Below are 22855 nucleotides of genomic sequence, written 5' to 3'. Positions count from 1 at the left end.
ACTTGCAGTTTTTTTGTGTGGAAAAAGTCAATATAATTAAAAAATATATATATATAGACATATTTTCTAATGTAATGTTAATTTTTTAAAATATATTTCTAAAATATTTAAATTTACGATGATTTATTTTAAGGTGTTTAGTTTGCTGTAATATATTGCTCAAGTGAAATAGATGTTCACTGAGCCACCGCAAGAGGTCAGTATAAACCTTTAATTACTGTAAACCACAAAGTTCAAGTTTTGACTTGCCTTGTGGGTTCAAAAGTTCAAGAAGATGTCACTGAAGTGTTTATCACATTTTTGAAAAAGCTGATATTTTGTGTATGTTTCAAGTACATGATGCAGGATACAGTATTAACAGTTAAACTTCCAAAAAACAACATTAAGTGTGTGCACGTGAACGCTTTTATTGATTGATTGAGTCTTTTATTAGTAGACTGCACAGTACAGTACATATTCCGTAAAAATTGACCACTAAATGGTAACACCCCAATAAGTTTTTCAACTTGTTTAAGTCGGGGTCCGTGTTAATCATTGTCTATCTGTGTTGGCCCTACAATGAGGTGGCGACTTGTCCAGGATGTACTCTGGCTCCCGCCCGAGGGCCCCTGGGATGGGCCCCAGGATTATATTCGACCGTGTCGGAAAATAAAAGCGTGGATGTTCGTCTTCAAGATATACATATTCAAAATGATAGTTGATAATATCCACTGTCAATAAAATGTAACTGCGAATGAAAATACAGCTTCATTACTTCAGTCATATTTTTTGCTCTGAAGAAACTTTTGCGCCAGACTTTTTCTGCTTGATGATGCCTTTACTGCCATATGTGGTGGAAAAAGTGTATTACAGTTGAGTACCGCGGCTGAGAATCAGATATTTTTTGGCAACCCAACAATGAGCCCTGGCCCTATGATTAAGAAACATTGACCTGGATTCTAGAATTCTTGACCATAGGGAAGTGTGTAGAATGTAGAATAAAATCATCATATGTCCACTTTAAATTAAATAGTAATAATAATGATACAAATGATAATAATGCAGACAGATGATATCACCTCCTGGAGAAAAACTAAATAATTAAAAAGCACCAAAATCACAAATCATATATATATATATATATATATATATATATATATATATATATATATATATATATATATATATATATATATATATATATATATATATATATATATATATATATATATATATATATATATATATACATATATATATATATATATATATACATATATATATATATATACATATATATATATATATATATACATATATATATATACATATATATATATATACATATATATATATATATATATATATATATATATATATATATATATATATATATATATACATATATATATATATATATATATATATATATATATATATATATATATATATATATATAGTTATATGAAAGCAGATACCATATGAAACAAAATAGTGATTTTAGTGATAATATTGATAGTAGAATTAATATGGAAATACAATATGATAATAAATGATAGAGCAACGAGGAATAAAACATGAAACAATCAAGTATATCTAAATAATGAATAAAAAAATGTACTCAATAAAAAAAACTGATCATATTTATTTTTACCCACTGGAAAAAGTTGGTACAGTAAAATAATAAATATAACACATTTAAACAAAATTGACAATAAATGTTAGAATGCATCCAAGAAAACCAAAAACTAAATGTAAAGTACCAAAATCCACAAACAACAATTTGATATATGCCTGAACAAAATAAAATGCAACATGCAGTCTCAGCTCATTTATTTAAAAAAATTTGCTATATTTTTGTTTAAAACAAAGTCACTGTAGCCTGCAGTGCCCTCAGAAGTTATGACAGGGAACTATATTAACATAAAAAAAAAAAAAAATTTAATCAAGTATTGATTTGCGGAAAATAGTTACAAAAATACATGATTTAGTATATATACGAATAAGGCCCGATGCCTGTTACTCTCTGCAGTTGAGTAAAAAAGATGATCTTAGCCACTATAATGCAATAATTATGTTTAATGCAATATTACAGTGACTTCATCTTTGTCTCCACAATAAAACCTTCCAAGAAAAATCACCTGGGTCGGTCGCAGCTGCCTCCTGCCGCCCCTGCTTGTGCGCGCTTGTCCTCCATTGTCCGCTTCCTGTTCACACTATTGTCTCCGCTTTGGACCAACCCAAAGCGGTGAGGTCAGGGCAACATTGTAAAGGATTTCCTCTGCGCGCTTAATGATTTCCTGGCTTTTCAGCAGGGCAACAATACTTTTTGGATTCGGTTACGGACTTACCTGCTGCAGCGGAGGAGCAAGACCTCGAAAATGGAACACCTCCATTCCTTTCATATTAGCTTCTATGGAGCGTGGACGCTTGATTAGGTACACCTGCACAGTTGCTTAGTACAAGCATAGGACACTTGATTAGGTACACCTGCACAGTTGCTTAGTACAAGCATAGGACACTTGATTAGGTACACCTGCACAGTTGCTTAGTACAAGCATAGGACACTTGATTAGGTACACCTGCACAGTTGCTTAATACAAGCATAGGACACTTGATTAGGTACACCTGCATAGTTGCCTAGTACAAGCATAGGACACTTGATTAGGTACACCTGCATATTTGCCTAGTACAAGCATATGACACTTGATTAGGTACACCTGCACAGTTGCTTAATACAAGTATAGGACACTTGATTAGGTACACCTGCATATTTGCCTAGTACAAGCATAGGACACTTGATTAGGTACACCTGCATAGTTGCCTAGTACAAGCATAGGACACTTGATTAGGTAGACCTGCATAGTTGCCTAGTACAAGCATAGGACACTTGATTAGGTAGACCTGCATAGTTGCCTAATACCAGCATAGGACACTTGATTAGGTAGACCTGCACAGTTGCTTAGTACAAGCATAGGACACTTGATTAGGTACACCTGCATAGTTGCCTAGTACAAGCATAGGACACTTGATTAGGTACACCTGCATATTTGCCTAGTACAAGCATAGGACACTTGATTAGGTACACCTGCATAGTTGCCTAGTACAAGCATAGGACACTTGATTAGGTACACCTGCATAGTTGCCTAATACCAGCATAGGACACTTGATTAGGTACACCTGCACAGTTGCTTAGTACAAGCATAGGACACTTGATTAGGTACACCTGCATAGTTGCCTAGTACAAGCATAGGACACTTGATTAGGTACACCTGCATATTTGCCTAGTACAAGCATAGGACACTTGATTAGGTACACCTGCACAGTTGCTTAATACAAGTATAGGACACTTGATTAGGTACACCTGCATAGTTGCCTAGTACAAGCATAGGACACTTGATTAGGTAGACCTGCATAGTTGCCTAATACAAGCATAGGACACTTGATTAGGTACACCTGCACAGTTGCTTAGTACAAGCATAGGACACTTGATTAGGTACACCTGCATAGTTGCCTAGTACAAGCATAGGACACTTGATTAGGTACACCTGCATATTTGCCTAGTACAAGCATAGGACACTTGATTAGGTACACCTGCACAGTTGCTTAATACAAGTATAGGACACTTGATTAGGTACACCTGCATAGTTGCCTAGTACAAGCATAGGACACTTGATTAGGTACACCTGCATAGTTGCCTAGTACAAGCATAGGACACTTGATTAGGTACACCTGCACAGTTGCTTAGTAAGTTAAAGTTAAAGTTAAAGTACCAATGATTGTCACACACACACTAGGTGTGGTGAAATTTGTCCTCTGCATTTGACCCATCCCCTTGATCACCCCCTGGGAGGTGAGGGGAGCAGTGGGCAGCAGCGTAGCCACGCCCGGGAATCATTTTTGGTGATTTAACCCCCAATTCCAACCCTTGATGCTGAGTGCCAAGCAGGGAGGTAATGGGTCCCATTTTTATAGTCTTTGGTATGACCCGGCCGGGGTTTGAACTCACAACCTACCGATCTCACTCTACAAGCATAGGACACTTGATTAGGTACACCTGCACAGTTGCCTAGTACAAGCATAGGACACTTGATTAGGTACACCTGCACAGTTGCCTAGTACAAGCATAGGACACTTGATTAGGTACACCTGCACAGTTGCTGAGTACAAGCATAGGACACTTGATTAGGTACACCTGCACAGTTGCTGAGTACAAGCATAGGACACTTGATTAGGTACACCTGCACAGTTGCTTAGTACAAGCATAGGACACTTGATTAGGTACACCTGCACAGTTGCCTAGTACAAGCATAGGACACTTGATTAGGTACACCTGCACAGTTGCTGAGTACAAGCATAGGACACTTGATTAGGTACACCTGCACAGTTGCTGAGTACAAGCATAGGATACTTGATTAGGTACACCTGCACAGTTGCCTAGTACAAGCATAGGACACTTGATTAGGTACACCTGCACAGTTGCCTAGTACAAGCATAGGACACTTGATTAGGTACACCTGCACAGTTGCTGAGTACAAGCATAGGACACTTGATTAGGTACACCTGCACAGTTGCTGAGTACAAGCATAGGACACTTGATTAGGTACACCTGCACAGTTGCTTAGTACAAGCATAGGACACTTGATTAGGTACACCTGCACAGTTGCCTAGTACAAGCATAGGACACTTGATTAGGTACACCTGCACAGTTGCTGAGTACAAGCATAGGACACTTGATTAGGTACACCTGCACAGTTGCTGAGTACAAGCATAGGACACTTGATTAGGTACACCTGCACAGTTGCCTAGTACAAGCATAGGACACTTGATTAGGTACACCTGCACAGTTGCTGAGTACAAGCATAGGACACTTGATTAGGTACACCTGCACAGTTGCTGAGTACAAGCATAGGATACTTGATTAGGTACACCTGCACAGTTGCCTAGTACAAGCATAGGACACTTGATTAGGTACACCTGCACAGTTGCTGAGTACAAGCATAGGACACTTGATTAGGTACACCTGCACAGTTGCTGAGTACAAGCATAGGACACTTGATTAGGTACACCTGCACAGTTGCTGAGTACAAGCATAGGACACTTGATTAGGTACACCTGCACAGTTGCTGAGTACAAGCATAGGACACTTGATTAGGTACACCTGCACAGTTGCTTAGTACAAGCATAGGACACTTGATTAGGTACACCTGCACAGTTGCCTAGTACAAGCATAGGACACTTGATTAGGTACACCTGCACAGTTGCTGAGTACAAGCATAGGACACTTGATTAGGTACACCTGCACAGTTGCTGAGTACAAGCATAGGATACTTGATTAGGTACACCTGCACAGTTGCCTAGTACAAGCATAGGACACTTGATTAGGTACACCTGCACAGTTGCTGAGTACAAGCATAGGACACTTGATTAGGTACACCTGCACAGTTGCTGAGTACAAGCATAGGATACTTGATTAGGTACACCTGCACAGTTGCCTAGTACAAGCATAGGACACTTGATTAGGTACACCTGCACAGTTGCTGAGTACAAGCATAGGACACTTGATTAGGTACACCTGCACAGTTGCCTAGTACAAGCATAGGACACTTGATTAGGTACACCTGCACAGTTGCTGAGTACAAGCATAGGACACTTGATTAGGTACACCTGCACAGTTGCTGAGTACAAGCATAGGACACTTGATTAGGTACACCTGCACAGTTGCTGAGTACAAGCATAGGACACTTGATTAGGTACACCTGCACAGTTGCTGAGTACAAGCATAGGACACTTGATTAGGTACACCTGCACAGTTGCCTAGTACAAGCATAGGACACTTGATTAGGTACACCTGCACAGTTGCTGAGTACAAGCATAGGACACTTGATTAGGTACACCTGCACAGTTGCTTAATACAAGCATAGGATACTTGATTAGGTACACCTGCACAGTTGCTTAGTACAAGCATAGGACACTTGATTAGGTACACCTGCACAGTTGCCGAGTACAAGCATAGGACACTTGATTAGGTACACCTGCACAGTTGCCTAGTACAAGCATAGGACACTTGATTAGGTACACCTGCACAGTTGCTGAGTACAAGCATAGGACACTTGATTAGGTACACCTGCACAGTTGCTGAGTACAAGCATAGGACACTTGATTAGGTACACCTGCACAGTTGCCTAGTACAAGCATAGGACACTTGATTAGGTACACCTGCACAGTTGCTTAGTACAAGCATAGGACACTTGATTAGGTACACCTGCACATTTGCCCAGTGCAAGCATATGACCCTTGATTAGGTACACCTGCACAGTTGCTTAGTACAAGTATAGGACACTTGATTAGGTACACCTGCACAGTTGCTTAATACAGTGTTTTTCAACCACTGTGCCGCGGCACACTAGTGTGCCGTGAGATACAGTCTGGTGGGCCGTGGGAAAATATGTAATTTTACCTAATTGTGTTAAAAAATATTTTTTGCAAACCAGTAATTATAATCCGCAAATGTGCCGTTGTTGAGTGTCTGTGCTGTCTAGAGCTCGGCAGAGTAACCGTGTAATACTTTTCCATATCAGTAGGTGGCAGCATGGTAGCTAATTGCTTTGTAGATGTCGGGAACATGGTTTGTTGTGAGCACAATATGCAGACGACAGCGGGAGGCAGCGTGCAGGTAAAAAGGTATCCAACACTTAAACCAAAAATAAATAAAAGGCGAGTGCTGCTAAGAAAAGGCATTGAAGCTTAGGGAAGGCTATGCAAAACAAAACTAAAACTGAACTGGCTGCAAAGTAAACAAAAACAGAATGCTGGACGACAGCAAAGACTTACAGCGTTTGGAGCAGACGGCGTCCACAAAGTACATCCGTACATGACCTGACAATCAACAATGTCCCCACAAAGAAGGATAGCGTCCGCACAAGTGGAATATTCTTGATTGCGAAAACAAAGCAGGTGCGGCGAATAGCGTTCACGGAAGACATGAAACTGCTACAGGAAAATACCAACAAAAGAGGAAAAGCCACCAAAACAGGAGCGCAAGACAAGAACTAAAACACTACACACAGGAAAACAGCAAAAAACTCAAAACAAGTCACGGCGTGATGTGACAGGTGGTGATAGTACACCTACGGTGAGACAAGAGCTATATTGATGCATGCTTGGTTATGGTTTAAAGTCATATCCAACAATTGCGACAACGACTTTTTATTGTCAGTATCGGCTACTGAGTATCCTTTTTTTAAAGTTTTCTGCTGGTGGTGTGCCTTGGGATTTTTTCAATGAAAAAAATGTGCCTTGGCTCAGAAAAGATTGAAAAACACTGGCTTAATACAAGCATTGGACACTACATTAGGTGCACCTGCACAGTTGACTAGTACAACATATTTGTTCACTTTTTAGCTGCATATAACATACATAAGTATTACAACCATGCCTGCATTGTTCCTTTTTTAAATTTATTTTTTAACACATTTTAGATGTGATTTATTGATAGAAAAATATGACAAATACAAAAAGGCAAGTGTCCCATTGCCAGGAAGTTAGTTTGGCGTGAGTCTATATTAAATATCCATGACAACGTGACCACTAAATGTGTTTCATCCCTCAAACAAGAGAGTGCATATTAGCTAAATCACTTTTAATAATCCATATCTATAACGTCCGCCAGCAATAAGGTCACCTGTGTGTGCTACAGCTATGATACTCAGTCCACTCGGCTTCAGAAGGCCCCGATCTCCGTGCCCCAGGGCCTGTAGGGCTTGGACAGGGCGGAAGGGGGGGCGATTGTGCCGAGGGTCGCTGGGGAGACGAGCGGGAAAGCGCCGAAGGAGAGGGGGAAGGCTGACAGCGAGGAGAGGGACGACAGGAGGGGCGGTGACACCTTTGGCCCTTTGGGGGCCCTGAGAGACTCGGCGGGGGGCAGGAGCCTGGACGCCCCCGAGACCTCGGCGGCGGAGGAGGATGTGGAGGACGGACGACTGTTTCCTCTGGATGCGGGGGTCCTGCCCTGGGGGGGTTGGAGCAAGAGGGGATGGGGAAGCGGAGCAGGGCCGGCCCCGTAGGCGGAGCCCCAGGCCAAGTGTTCTAGTCCGGCCTGCACTTCCCTCTGGGAGGCGTAGTTGCTCAGGTGGGACACCAGGCGGAGGCGCAGGGGGTCCGTGCTGTCCCGACCCTCCATGATGCTCAGGAAGCGAGCCGTCTCGGCCAAACACTCCCTGAAGCCCAGACTGCGGTAATCCTTTGCCAAGGTCTGAGCCTCAAAGAAACCTGGCGGTGACGGAGGCACACAATTAGGAACATATCATACCTTATCATACTAGAACATATCATACTGGATCATATCATATCATATCATACATATATGATGACGTCACATGTGATGTACCTCACACCATAATATAGCATACCATACTCTATCAAACGATAACATGTCATACTGTGTGTGCTATCATACCATATTATAGCATATTGGTACTTTAACTTTATATCATACACTATCAAACGATAACATATTATACTGTGTCCTATCATCATATCATATTATAGCATATCATACACTATCAAACTATAACATATACTGTGTCTTATCGTCATATCATAGTATAGCATATCATACACTATCAAACAATAACATATTATACTGTGTCCTATCACCAATCATAATATAGCATATCATACACTATCTAACTATAACATCATGCTGTGTCCTATCATCATATCATAATATAGAATATCATACACTCTCTAACTATAACATCATACTGTGTCCTATCATCATATCATAATGTAGCATATCATACACTATCAAACGATAACATATTATACTGTGTCCTATCATTATATCATATTATAGCATATCATACAATATCAAACAATAACTTATCCTACTGTGTCTTAAAATCATATCATAATAAAGCATACTATACACTATCGAACTATAACATATCAGACTGTATCATACCATAGTATAGCATACCATAAACCATGGGTGTCAAACTCTGGCCCGTGGGCCAAACTAACTCTTCCGGGACGCTACAAGGTGTGTGTGGGGGGAGGTTTGGTGGTTGCGGGGGTGTATTTTGTAGCGTCCCGGATGAGTTAATGCTGCAAAGGATTCTGGGTATTTGTTCTGTTGTGTTTATGTTGTGTTACGGTGCGGATGTTCTCCCGAAATGTGTTTGTCATTCTTGTTTGGTGTGGATTCACAGTGTGGCGTATATTTCTAACAGTGTTAAAGTTTTTTATACTGTCACCCTCAGTGTAACCTGTATCGCTGTTGAGTAAGTATGCGTTGCATTCACTCGTGTGTGCGTACAGAAGCCGCACATATCTTGTGACTGGATCTGAATTATGTTAGAATGGATGAAAAGCGGACGCGACGATAGCTCGTAGAGTACGTTAAAGGCAGTGCATTTAAGGCACGCCCCCAAGACTGTGGTTCGGGTGGATGAGATATAATGACTGATGAACACCTTCGTTCGATAATGAAGGTTGCCTCATCTCAAAGCCTGAGCCCCGACATTAATGAACTAGCATCCAAGAAAAGATGGCAGGTATCTGGCTTGGGCACATCAGATTAAATCAGTGTGTTGCAAACTGAGCAGTTTAAAGTACTGAATGGTTGTTTTATTCATTGTTATTTTATTTTCAAATTTATTAGCCTGTGGAAAAAGTTAATGTTGATATTTACCTCAGAAGGCTGCAAATAGAAAAGAGGCATTCAATTTTTATTAAAATTTTTATTTGATATGCCATTGATATTTTTTAATTATTATTATTATTATTTGAAACTTGATTTTGCATGTCACTATAAAGTTATATAAGCCTTGCTTGTTCAATATTCAATGCAAAACTTGTTTGGGTCCCTATTAAAAGGTTAATTTGTTCAACCTTGGCCCGCGGCTTTGTTCACTTTTACATTTTGGCCCACTCTGTATTTGAGTTTGACACCCCTGCCATAAACTATCAAACGATAACATATACTGTGTCCTGTCATATCATAATATAGCATACCATACACTATCAAACAATAACATACCATACGGTGTACTATCATATCAGACCACAAGATAGCATACCAGACCCTGTCATACAATATATATTGCATCATACTGTATCAACCCTATCATAGCATGTATCATGCTGTGTCATACAATAGTTAGGAAGCACAACGTGGACAAACTCTGAACTGGTGGTTAAAAGAGTCAGGGTGGGGCTGAGAGTGTTATATAGGTAAACACACCTGCCCTCACTGATTAGGCCCAATTTGGGACTAACCATGGTTCTCAAAAGCTGGCTGTTAGAGACATTTACAAGTTATGATCTCCGAACCTGAATCCACTGAAGCAAAACTGACAGATCTACAAGCTCAAATGTGAATACTTTAGACTTGTGATGGTTTATTTATGGTGTATTTACAAAAAACAGCATTCTTAATCCCCCGCGTCAAATTGGTCCCAGCTCGTGGGAGTGGAAAAATGCTATTTTCTGGCAGAGGAGGTTGTCAGTCATGTGTCCATGCATCACCTAACATCTACTGAGGGGATTATTTTGATGATGATATTCTGTTGTGTTGGAACCGCTTAAATGAGTTTGGTTGCTTTGCTAATAGATTTTGCTAAATCTGTTTTGATTATTTAATTCTTTACTTTGACATATTTGATTAATGACATTTGATTGTGAATACATTTATTTTGTTTTAATGGATAATTTATCTTTGGATTAAGTTTAAATATGCTTATTTTGATTAATTGTTTCGGCCTACGCTTGATTTAACGCATGCGACTTTGAAATTGATTTAGAATCTATATTTACTATTCCTCATGTATTACTATTGCAGATTTTGGTGCTTGGTTTCCTGTTGATTTGTTGTTCACCTTTGACACTTTGGGGTTTAAATAAATGTTTGTAAACTGTTTACAACTGCGTGCCTTGCCATCCTTGGTTTGAAAGTCCCGTTTGCAAAGGTTACATTACCTTCACCCGAGGCAGGGTGTGACAATATCACATCCTATCATACTATATATAATACATCATACTGGTTAGGATACTGTAATATCACAACATAATAGAGCATAACCTACCCTATCACACTGTACACAATGTGACATAATATAGCATACCATACCGAATCATACCAATATGCACCATACTGTGTCAAATCATATCATGCCTAGCATAGCATATCATACCCTATCATATACAGTGATACCATAGCAATATCATATTATAATAGAATGTGTCGTATCACAGTATATCATGTTATAGCCTTTTACATCATTTAGTACGGTGGACCTACTCGCTAGCTTGGGAATTCTTCGCGAGCTACATCCAGCAGTGGCCTTTGAAGCAGCGGCGTCCACTACCAGCGGAGACCGTCAGCGAAAGAGACGTAAGCGATGCGCTCGGAAGCAGAAGCGGGGGTGTCGGGCGGGGCTAACAACAAAGCTAAATGCGTTGTTGTTAGCGGGGCTAACGAAAAAGCTAAATGCTAATCCACAAAGAAGCGCTAATAAGGAGTCTGTTAAGATAGAACTAGCCAGCGCCAGGCTGGATAATCCCTGCACACATAGCAATTCTCTTAGAATAATTTACAACTCACATAATGTTTTTTCTGCGTCAGAGGTGGACATGCATTTTACTGAGGTGGCAAACAATCTAAAAATTCCTGTCATATCAATTCCTAGATATGGTCGAAATTATTTAAAGTGCACTACGCATAATAAACGTAACATTATTAATATTGCTACTACGGATACTTTCAACAAACAATCCTCAAAACAGCCCACTACCTATAATATGGGCTTTTTAAACATAAGGTCATTGTCTTCCAAAACGTTATTAGTTAATGAAGTCATCAGAGACAACAATCTTGATGTCGTTGGTCTAGCCGAGACCTGGCTCAAACCAGACGAATTTTTTGCGCTGGGTGAGGCGTCTCCTCCTGGCTATACGGGAACGCATATTGCCCGCCCCATTAAAAGGGGTGGGGGTGTTGCACTAATATACAACAAAAACTTTAGCCTTACCTCAGACCTAAATAATAAATATAACTCGTTTGAGGTGCTTACTGTGAGGTTTGTCACACCGCTGCCTCTCCACCTGGCTGTCATCTACCGCCCCCCAGGGCCCTATTCGGACTTTATCAATGAATTTTCAGAGTTCATTGCTGATCTAGTGACGCACGCCGACAATATAATCATAATGGGAGACTTTAACATCCATATGAATACCCCATCGGACCCTCCATGCGTGGCGCTCCAGACTATAATTGATAGCTGTGGTCTTACACAAATAATAAATGAACCCACGCATCGCAACGGTAATACGATAGATCTAGTGCTTGTCAGGGGTGTCACCACCTCTAAAGTTACGATACTCCCGTACACTAAAGTAATGTCCGATCATTACCTTATAAAATTCGAAGTTCTGACTCATTGTCAACAAACTAATAATAATAACTACTATAGCAGCCGCAACATTAATGCTGCCACAACGACGACTCTTACTGACCTACTGCCTTCGGTAATGGCACCATTCCCAAATTATGTGGGCTCTATTGATAACCTCACTAACAGCTTTAACGACGCCCTGCGCGACACCATTGATAGTGTAGCACCGCCAAAGCTAAAAAGGGCCCCTAAAAGGCGTACCCCATGGTTTACAGAAGAAACTAAAGCCCAGAAATTATCATGTAGAAAGCTGGAACGCAAATGGCGTGCGACTAAACTTGAGGTTTTCCATCAAGCATGGAGTGATAGTTTAATAACTTATAAACGCATGCTTACCTTAGCTAAAGCTAAATATTACTGAAATCTCATCCACCTCAACAAAAATGATCCTAAATTTTTGTTTAGTACAGTAGCATCGCTAACCCAACAAGGGACTCCACCCAGTAGCTCCACCCACTCAGCAGATGACTTTATGAATTTCTTTAATAAGAAAATTGAAGTCATTAGAAAAGAGATTAAAGACAATGCATCTCAGCTACAACTGGGTTCTATTAACACAGATACGACTGCATATACGACGGATACCGCCCTCCAAAATAGTTTCTCTCTCTTTGATGAAATAACATTGGAGGAATTGTTAAAATGTGTAAATGGGACAAAACAAACAACATGTTTACTTGACCCAATTCCTGGGAAACTTATCAAGGAGCTTTTTGTTTTATTAGGTCCATCAGTGTTAAATATTATAAACTTATCACTTTCCTCTCGTACTGTTCCCCTAGCATTCAAAAAAGCGGTTTTTCATCCTCTACTCAAAAGACCTAACCTCGATCCTGACCTCATGGTAAACTACCGGCCGGTGTCCCACCTTCCGTTTATCTCGAAAATTCTCGAAAAAATTGTCGCACAGCAGCTAAATGAACACTTAGCGTCTAACAATCTCTGTGAACCTTTTCAATCCGGTTTCAGGGCAAATCACTCTACGGAGACAGCCCTCGCAAAAATGACTAATGATCTATTGCTAACGATGGATTCTGATGCTTCATCTATGTTGCTGCTTTTTGATCTTAGCGCCGCTTTCGATACTGTTGATCATAATATTTTATTAGAGCGTATCAAAACGCGTATTGGGATGACAGACTTAGCCTTGTCTTGGTTTAACTCTTATCTTACTGACAGGATGCAGTGTGTCTCCCATAACAATGTGACCTCGGACTATGTTAAGGTAACGTGCGGAGTTTCCCAGGGTTCGGTTCTTGGCCCTGCACTCTTTAGTATTTACATGCTGCCGCTAGGTGACATCATACGCAAATACGGTGTTAGCTTTCATTGTTATGCTGATGACACCCAACTCTACTTGCCCCTAAAGCTGACCAACACGCCGGACTGTAGTCAGCTGGAGGCGCGTCTTAATGAAATTAAACAATGGATGTCCGCTAACTTTTTGCAACTCAACGCTAAGAAAACGGAAATGCTGATTATCGGTCCTGCTCAACACCGACATCTATTTAATAATACCACCTTAACATTTGACAACCAAACAATTAAACAAGGCGACTCGGTAAAGAATCTGGGTATTATCTTCGACCCAACTCTCTCGTTTGAGTCACACATTAAGAGTGTTACTAAAACGGCCTTCTTTCATCTCCGTAATATCGCTAAAATTCGTTCCATTTTGTCCACAAGCGATGCTGAGATCATTATTCATGCGTTCGTTACATCTCGTCTCGATTACTGTAACGTTTTATTTTCGGGCCTCCCTATGTCTAGCATTAAAAGATTACAGATGGTACAAAATGCGGCTGCTAGACTTTTGACAAAAACAAGAAAGTTTGATCATATTACGCCTATACTGGCTCACTTGCACTGGCTTCCTGTGCACTTAAGATGCGACTTTAAGGTTTTACTACTTACGTATAAAATACTACACGGTCAAGCTCCTGCCTATCTTGCCGATTGTATTGTACCATATGTCCCGGCAAGAAATCTGCGTTCAAAGAACTCCGGCTTATTAGTGATTCCCAGAGCCCAAAAAAAGTCTGCGGGCTATAGAGCGTTTTCTATTCGGGCTCCAATACTATGGAATGCCCTCCCGGTAAAAGTTAGAGATGCTACCTCAGTAGAAGCATTTAAGTCTCATCTTAAAACTCATTTGTATACTCTAGCCTTCAAATAGGCTCCCTTTTTAGACCAGTTGATCTGCCGTTTCTTTTCTTTTCTTTTCTACTCTGCTCCGGGGTGGACCGCTAGCCTGTTCATCGGATGGGGACATCTCTACGCTGCTGACCCGTCTCCGCTCGGGATGGTTCCTGCTGGTCCCACCATGGACTGGACTTTAGCTGATATGTTGGACTTTCACAATATTATGTCAGACCCACCCGACATCCATTGCTTTCGGTCTCCCCTAGAGGGGGGGGGGGGGGGGGGGGGTTACCCACATATGCGGTCCTCTCCAAGGTTTCTCATAGTCATTCACATTGACGTCCCACTGGGGTGAGTTTTCCTTGCCCGTATGTGGGCTCTGTACCGAGGATGTCGTTGTGGCTTGTACAGCCCTTTGAGACACTTGTGATTTAGGGCTATATAAATAAACATTGATTGATTGATTGAGTTGTATCATATTCATGTCATATACGTGATTGTTTTCTTTATATCATACCCTGTCATACAATCTTATGCAACAATATCATACCTTTTCATATCATTTCATTACATCATACCATTTTATATAATTATGATATCTGTGATATGAGCGTATCATGTCAGAATGCATCTTACCTTTACCTCCAGATGCATGCAGCATCTTCAAATGGTCCACCGTCATTTGCAGGATTTCTGCTTTTTCCAGTTTGGCTGATCCCTGCACAGTTTGGCAAGTTGCAACATCGGATTAGTGCAAACCTGGGCAATTATTTTGACTCGGGGCCAAATTTAGAGAAAAAAATGTGTCTGGGGGCCGGTATATCTATTTTTAGGAACACTAATACAAAGCCTCACAATAATGTCTGATTGAATGCTAAAAACGTTATGACAGACCGCCTCAAAAAAACTTAATGGATTTTTACATGTTTCTATGAACGATAAAACACTGAATATTGACAAAATATGAATGTCACACCTTCTTTCGATCGACATATTTTACAATCAAGTGAAACGCAACAAACAGTGAAATATGAACGCGAAGGGTACAAAATAAACCCACCTACAATCTGATACATCTGATATATCACTAAGCTGTGTCTGTGGAAACGCTTCCCGCCCACACTGCTTGGTGCCTCGTCTGAGCTGCTGTGACGTAGATTACCATAGTAGCTAATTAGATGACCATAGTAACTAATAGGGCTGTGAATTTTTGGGTGTCCCACGATTCGATTCAATATCGATTCTTGGGGTCACGATTCGATTTAAAATCGATTTTTTTTCAATTCAACACGATTCTCGATTCAAAAACGATTTTGTCCTGATTTAAAAGGATTCTCTGTTCATTCAATACATAGGATTTCAGCAGGATCTACCCCAGTCTGCTGACATGCAAGCAGAGTAGTAGATTTTTGTAAAAAGCTTTTATAATTGTAAAGGACAATGTTTTATCAACTGATTGCAATAATGTAAATCTTTTTTTTTTAAACTATTAAATGAACCAAAAATATGACTTATTTTATCTTTGTGAAAATATTGGACACAGTGTGTTGTCAAGCTTATGAGATGCGATGCAAGTGTAAGCCACTGTGACACTATTGTTCATTTTTTAAATTTTTTTTATAAATGTCTAATGATAATGGCAATGAGGGATTTTTAATCAATGCTATGTTGAAATTGTAACTAATATTGATACTGTTGTTGATAATATTCATTTTTGTTTCACTACTTTTGGTTTGTTCTGTGTCGTGTTTGTGTCTCCTCTCAATTGCTCTGTTTATTGCAGTTCTGAGTGTTGCCGGGTCGGGTTTGGTTTTGGAATTGGATTGAATTGTTATGGAATTGCTGTGTATTGTTTTGTTGGATTGATTCATAAAAAAATAAAAACTAAAAAAATAAAAAATTACTAAATAAATAAATAAATAAATAAAAAATAAAAAATCGATTTTTTAAAAATGAGACGTGAGAATCGCGATTCGAATTCGAATCGATTTTTCCCCACACCCCTAGTAACTAATTAGATGCCCACAGTAACTGGTATATCATCCATAAGCGCAGATTCCAACCATTGAAATACTTTGTATAGTTGAAGATTTACGGTCATTAGAAAACATCACTGCACATCATAATGGTAGCTACACTTTCCATCTTAAAGATCTAAAACAATTATTTGGGAATGTCTGGCGGGCCAGATTGAAAAGCTTAACGGGCCGCATGTGGCCCCCGGGCCTTAATTTGCCCAGGTCTGGATTAGTGTTTGTTCAAAACAGGTCCCAGGTCAGTTTTTACTAGCTGACAAGCAAAAAGAGCACAAAGCAATTGTATCCCTCATTAAGCATTTTGGTATTTATCTACAAAAAAGTAAGAAACCCTCCAAGAAATATGTAATATTGTCCATCCATCCATCCATTTTTCTACCGCTTGTCCCTCTCGGGTGTCAATATGAATGTACAAATGAATTGTTACCTGTTTCTCAAAGGCACTTGGCACCAGTCTTCTCAGCTCAGACAAACTGTTGTTGATGCGGTCGCGTCTCCTTTTCTCGATGATCTAGAATCGGTTTCAAGTGTAAGAGAAGAAGTACTTCGAGTAGTAGGACAAATTAAAAGTACTCACTCCTCTGCGTCGTTTCCTGGCTTGAACCTGAGTGGTCGTGGAAGGTGACGTAGAGTCGTGACAGTCAGCAGGACTGCAACACAGTAACAATATAAGAGTACAAATATATAGTCAAGTTAACAAAACAAAACAAAAAAGCTTAACAAACCCATTTTCGTCGCCGCTGTCTTTCTCTACTTCGATGTTGTCGTCCAAGTCGCTGTCTGACGAGCTGTAAGTTTGGCTTCTCTTCATGTTTCCACCACACGACGTGCGAGCTGTGACAGCAGCTCTCAGCAGGGACTCTCTTTAAACTCGCTCCGTGGGCTCCGAGGGGGCGGGGCCTCGCCGACAAGTGGGCGGGGCCTGAGACTGCAGTTTTGATTTCAATAGGAGTGATGTCAGGTCAGGGTGTATTGTGTTTTTGTTGCCATTAAAGGCCTACTGAAACCCACTACTACCGACCACGCAGTCTGATAGTTTATATATCAATGATGAAATCTTACCATTATAACACATGCCAATACGGCCGGGTTAACTTATAAAGTGACATTTTAAATTTGCCGCTAAACTTCCGGTTCGAAACGCCTCTGAGGATGACGTATGCGTGTGACGTAGCCCGGCGAACACGGGTATGCCTTCCACATTGAAGCCGATACGAAAAAGCTCTGTTTTCATTTCATAATTCCACAGTATTCTGGACATCTGTGTTCGTGAATCTGTTTCAATCATGTTCATTGCATTATGGAGAAGGAAGCCGAGCAAGCAAAGAAGAAAGTTGTCGGTGCGAAATGGACGTATTTTTCGAACGTAGTCAGCCACAACAGTACACAGCCGGCGCTTCTTTGTTTACATTCCCGAAAGATGCAGTCAAGATGGAAGAACTCGGATAACAGAGACTCTAACCAGGAGGACTTTTGATTTGGATACACAGACGCCTGTAGAGAACTGGGACAACACAGACTCTTACCAGGATTACTTTGATTTGGATGACAAAGACGCAGACGTGCTACTGTGAGTATGCAGCTTTGGCTTTTTTTTGCGTATGTACGTAACTTTTTTAAAATATATAAGCTTTATGAACCTTGGGTTAGGTGAACGGTCTTTTGGGCTGAGTGATTGTGTGTGTTGATCATGTGTTTGAATTGTATTGGCGTGTTCTATGGAGCTAGGAGCTAGCAGAGGAGCTAGGAGCTAGCATAACACGTACCGTACCGTAAGTGCGCGTCACGTACGTAACTTTTTAAAAATATATAAGCTTTATGAACCTTGGGTTAGGTGAACGGTCTTTTGGGCTGAGTGATTGTGTGTGTTGATCAGGTGTTTGAATTGTATTGGCGTGTTCTATGGAGCTAGGAGCTAGCAGAGGAGCTAGGAGCTAGCATAACAAACACGCAGGTGTTATTATGCAGGATTAATTTGTGGCATATTAAATATAAGCCTGGTTGTGTTGTGGCTAATAGAGTATATATATGTCTTGTGTTTATTTACTGTTGTAGTCATTCCCAGCTGAATATCAGGTACCGTGAGTATGCAGCCTTGGCTGCTAAACATTCGATAACTTGACCGTATGTGCGCGTCACGTACGTAACTTTTTAAAAATATATAAGCTTTATGAACCTTGGGTTAGGTAAACGGTCTTTTGGGCTGAGTGATTGTCTGTGTTGATCAGGTGTTTGAATTGTATTGGCGTGTTCTATGGAGCTAGGAGCTAGCAGAGGAGCTAGGAGCTAGCATAACAAACACGCAGGTGTTTTTATGCAGGATTAATTTGTGGCATATTAAATATAAGCCTGGTTGTGTTGTGGCTAATAGAGTATATATATGTCTTGTGTTTATTTACTGTTGTAGTCATTCCCAGCTGAATATCAGGTCACCCCCGGCTCTCACAGCATCTTCCCTATCTGAATAGCTTCAACTCCCCACTAGTCCTTCACTTGCACTTTACTCATCCACAAATCTTTCATCCTCGCTCAAATTAATGGGGAAATTGTCGCTTTCTCGGTCCGAATCTCTCTCACTTCATGCGGCCATCATTGTAAACAATAGGGAACTTTGCGTATATGTTCAACTGACTACGTCACGCTACTTCCGGTAGGTGCAAGCCTTTTTTTTATCAGATACCAAAAGTTGCAATCTTTATCGTCGTTGTTCTATACTAAATCCTTTCAGCAAAAATATGGCAATATCGCGAAATGATCAAGTATGACACATAGAATAGATCTGCTATCCCCGTTTAAATAAAAAAAATTCATTTCAGTAGGCCTTTAAGTCTTTATTTACTTCTTACATAGAGTACTTGTTTAGTTAATATTAACATTTGATGTTAATATAACTATTAAACTATAACTCTAATATATATATATATATATATATATATATATATAAATATATATATATATATATATATATATATATATATATATATATATATACTTATATTATATATATATATATATATATATATATATATATATATATATATATATATATATATATATATATATAATATAATATAATATAATATAATATAATATATAAGAGGTTCCGCGCAGCCTCCGAAGCAGAACCTCTAGGTTCTGTAACAGCTTCGTCCCTCAGGCCGTAAGACTCTTGCACGCATCATAATTATCCCCTCAACTCCCCCCAAAATGGATTAACTCGCTGGAATAAAAAAGACAATATAACATACATCCATAAACGTGGATGCAAATGAAAAACTGCAATATATTTATCTGTACAGTAACCTATTTATTTTTTTATATATGCACATTATTGCTTTTTTATCCTGCACTACCATGAGCTAATGCAACAAAATTTCGTTCTTATCTGTACTGTAAAGTTCAAATTTGAATGACAATAAAAAGTAAGTCTAAGTCTAAGTATAAATAATACACACACACACCTCCTTTCTGAGCTGCCACCTTATCGTGGTAGAGGAGTTTGCGTGTCCCAATAATCCTAGGAGCTATGTTGTCCGGGGGCTTCTATGCCCCCTGGTAGGGTCTCCCAAGACAAACAGATCCTACGTGAGGGATCAGACAAAGAGCAGCTCAAAGACCTTTATGAAAAGTACAACTCGAGGACCTAGATTTCCCTTGCCCGGACGCGGGTCACCGGGGCTCCCCTCTGGAGCCAGGCCCGGAGGTGGGGCACAATGGCGAGCGCCTGGTGGCCGGGCCTGACCCCATGGGGCCCGGCCGGCAATGGGCTCACCACTGATGGGAGGGGTCATAGAGGTCGGGTGCAGTGTGAGCTGGGCGGAAGCCGAAGGCAGTGCACTTGGCAACCGATCCTCGGCTACATAAGCTAGCTCTTGGGACGTGGAACGTCACCTCGCTGGGAGGGAAGGAGCCTGAGCTGGTGCGCGAGGTGGAGAAGTTCCGGGTAGATATAGTTGGATTCACTTCGACGCACAGTAAGGACTCTGGAATCAGTTCTCTCGAGAGGGGCTGGACTCTTTTCCACTCTGGCGTTGCAAGCACTGAGAGGCGACGGGCTGGGGTGCCCCCTGGCTCAAAGCCTGCACGTTGGACTTTAACCCAGTAGACGGGAGGGTAGCTTCCCCCTGCCTTCAGAGTACCCACTCTTTTTGGATTCCCTTGACGGAGTACTGGAGAGTGCTCCCTCGGGTGATTCCCTCGTTCTGCTGGGGGACTTCAACGCTCATGTTGGCAACGACAGTGAAACCTGGAGAGGCGTGATTGGGAAGAATGGCCGCCCGGATTTGAACCCAAGTGGTGCTTTGTTATTGGACTTTTGTGCTTGTCATGGATTGTCCATAACAAACACAATGTTCAAACATAAGGGCGTCCATATGTGCACTTGGCACCAGGACACCCTCGGCCGCAGTTCCATGATTGACTTTGTAGTTGTGTCATCGGATTTGCGGCCTCATGTTTTGGATACTCGGGTGAAGAGAGGGGCAGAGCTTTCTACCGATCACCACCTGGTGGTGAGCTGGCTCCTATGGTGGGGGAGGATGCCCGACAGACCTGGCAGGCCCCAACGCATTGTGAGGGTCTGCTGGGAACGTCTAGCAGAGTCTCCTGTCAGAGAGAGTTTCAATTCCCACCTCCGGAAGAACTTTGAACATGTCACGAGGGAGGCACTGGATATTGATCATAGCGGACGATGTTCCGTGCCTCTATTGTTGAGGCGGCTGATTGGAGCTGTGGCCGCAAAGTGGTTGGTGCCTGTCGTGGCGGTAATCCTAGAACCCGCTGGTGGACACCAGCAGTGAGGGATGCTGTCAAGCTGAAGAAAGAGTCCTATCGGGTCCTTTTGGCTCATGGGACTCCAGAGGCAGCGGACAAGTACAGACAGGCCAAACGAAGTGCGGCTTCAGCGGTTGCGGAGGCAGAAACTCAGATATGGGAGGAGTTTAGGGAAGCCATGGAAAACGACTTCCGGACGGCTTCGAAGCGATTCTGGTCCGCCATCCGCCGCCTCAGGGGGGGAAGCAGTGCACTGTCAACACCGTGTATGGTGGGGATGGTGTGCTGCTGACCTCTACTGCGGCTGTTGTGGATCGGTGGAGGGAATACTTTGAAGACCTCCTCAATCCCACCAAAACATCTTTCTATGAGGAAGCAGTGCCTGGGGAATCTGTGGTGGGCTCTCCTATTTCTGGGGCTCTTCGGTGGAAAGGCCCCGGGGGTGGATAAGATCCGCACGGAGTTCCTTAAGGCTCTGGATGCTGTGGGGCTGTCTTGGTTGACAAGACTCTGCAACATCGCGTGGACATCGGGGGCGGAACCTCTGGATTGGTAGATCGGGGTGTGGGAACCGGAGGGTGTGTTCCAACTATCGTGGGATCACACTCCTCAGCCTTCCCGGTAAGGTCTATTCAGGTGTACTGGAGAGGAGGCTACGCTGGATACAACCTCGGATCATGGGAGTTTGCCCAACCAGTCTACATGTACTTTGTGGACTTGGAGAAGGCATTCGACCGTGTCCCCCGGGAAGTCCTATGTGGAGTGCTCAGAGAGTATGGGGTATCGGACTGTCTGATTGTGGCGGTCCGCTCCCTGTATGATTAGTGTCAGATCTTGGTCCGCATTGCCAGCAGTAAGTCGGACCCGTTTCTAAGGCTGCCCTTTGTCACTGATTCTGTTCATAACTTTTATGGACAGAATTTCTAGGAGCAGTCAGGGCGTTGAGGGGATCCGGTTTGGTGGCTGCAGGATTAGGTCTCTGCTTTTTGCAGATGATGTGGTCCTGATGGCTTCAACTGGCCAGGATCTTCAGCTCTCACTGGATCGGTTCGCAGCCGAGTGTAAAGCGACTGGGATGAGAATCAGCACCTCAAAGTCCGAGTCCGTGGTTTTCGCCCGGGAAAGGGTTGGGTGCCATCTCCAGGTTGGGGAGGAGATCTTGCCCCAAATGGAGGAGTTCAAGTACCTAGGAGTCTTGTTCACGAGTGGGGGAAGAGTGGATTGTGAGATTGACAGGCGGATCGGTGCGGCGTCTTCAGTAATGCGGACGCTGTATCAATCTGTTGTGGTGAAGAAGGAGCTGAGCAGGAATTTACCGGTCGATCTACGTTGCCATCCTCACCTATGGTCATGAGCTTTGGGTTATGACCGAAAGGATAAGATCACGGGTACAAGCGGCCGAAATGAGTTTCCTCCGCCGGGTGGCGGGTCTCTCCCTTAGAGATAGGGTGAGAAGCTCTGCCATTCGGG

At 41.7% G+C, this 22855-nt stretch overlaps 1 protein-coding gene across 2 annotated transcripts; it reads right to left on the bottom strand.

Annotated features, from left to right (window-relative positions):
* Positions 1-7213: 7213 nt before the first annotated feature.
* On the bottom strand, positions 7214-17512 carry LOC133659981 (hairy/enhancer-of-split related with YRPW motif protein 1-like). Of its 2 annotated transcripts, none has more exons than XM_062062947.1 (5): positions 17338-17512; positions 17190-17262; positions 17040-17123; positions 15219-15294; positions 7214-8250 (listed from the first exon to the last, which is right to left on the bottom strand). In XM_062062947.1, exons 1-5 carry the CDS (start codon positions 17421-17423, stop codon positions 7703-7705), a joined length of 867 nt encoding a protein of 288 aa, XP_061918931.1. In that variant the 5' UTR covers positions 17424-17512; the 3' UTR covers positions 7214-7702. The 2 variants fall into 2 exon arrangements, with proteins under 2 accessions (XP_061918931.1, XP_061918930.1); XM_062062946.1 differs by having other exon boundaries at positions 7216-8250; positions 15213-15294; positions 17338-17500.
* Between the last annotated feature and the right edge of the window lie 5343 nt (positions 17513-22855).

Source organism: Entelurus aequoreus, linkage group LG11, assembly GCF_033978785.1.
Source record: "Entelurus aequoreus isolate RoL-2023_Sb linkage group LG11, RoL_Eaeq_v1.1, whole genome shotgun sequence".
NCBI lineage: Eukaryota > Metazoa > Chordata > Actinopteri > Syngnathiformes > Syngnathidae > Entelurus > Entelurus aequoreus.
The sequence above is the reverse complement of the archived record's forward strand: the minus strand, read 5'-3'. Positions and strand labels throughout refer to the sequence as shown.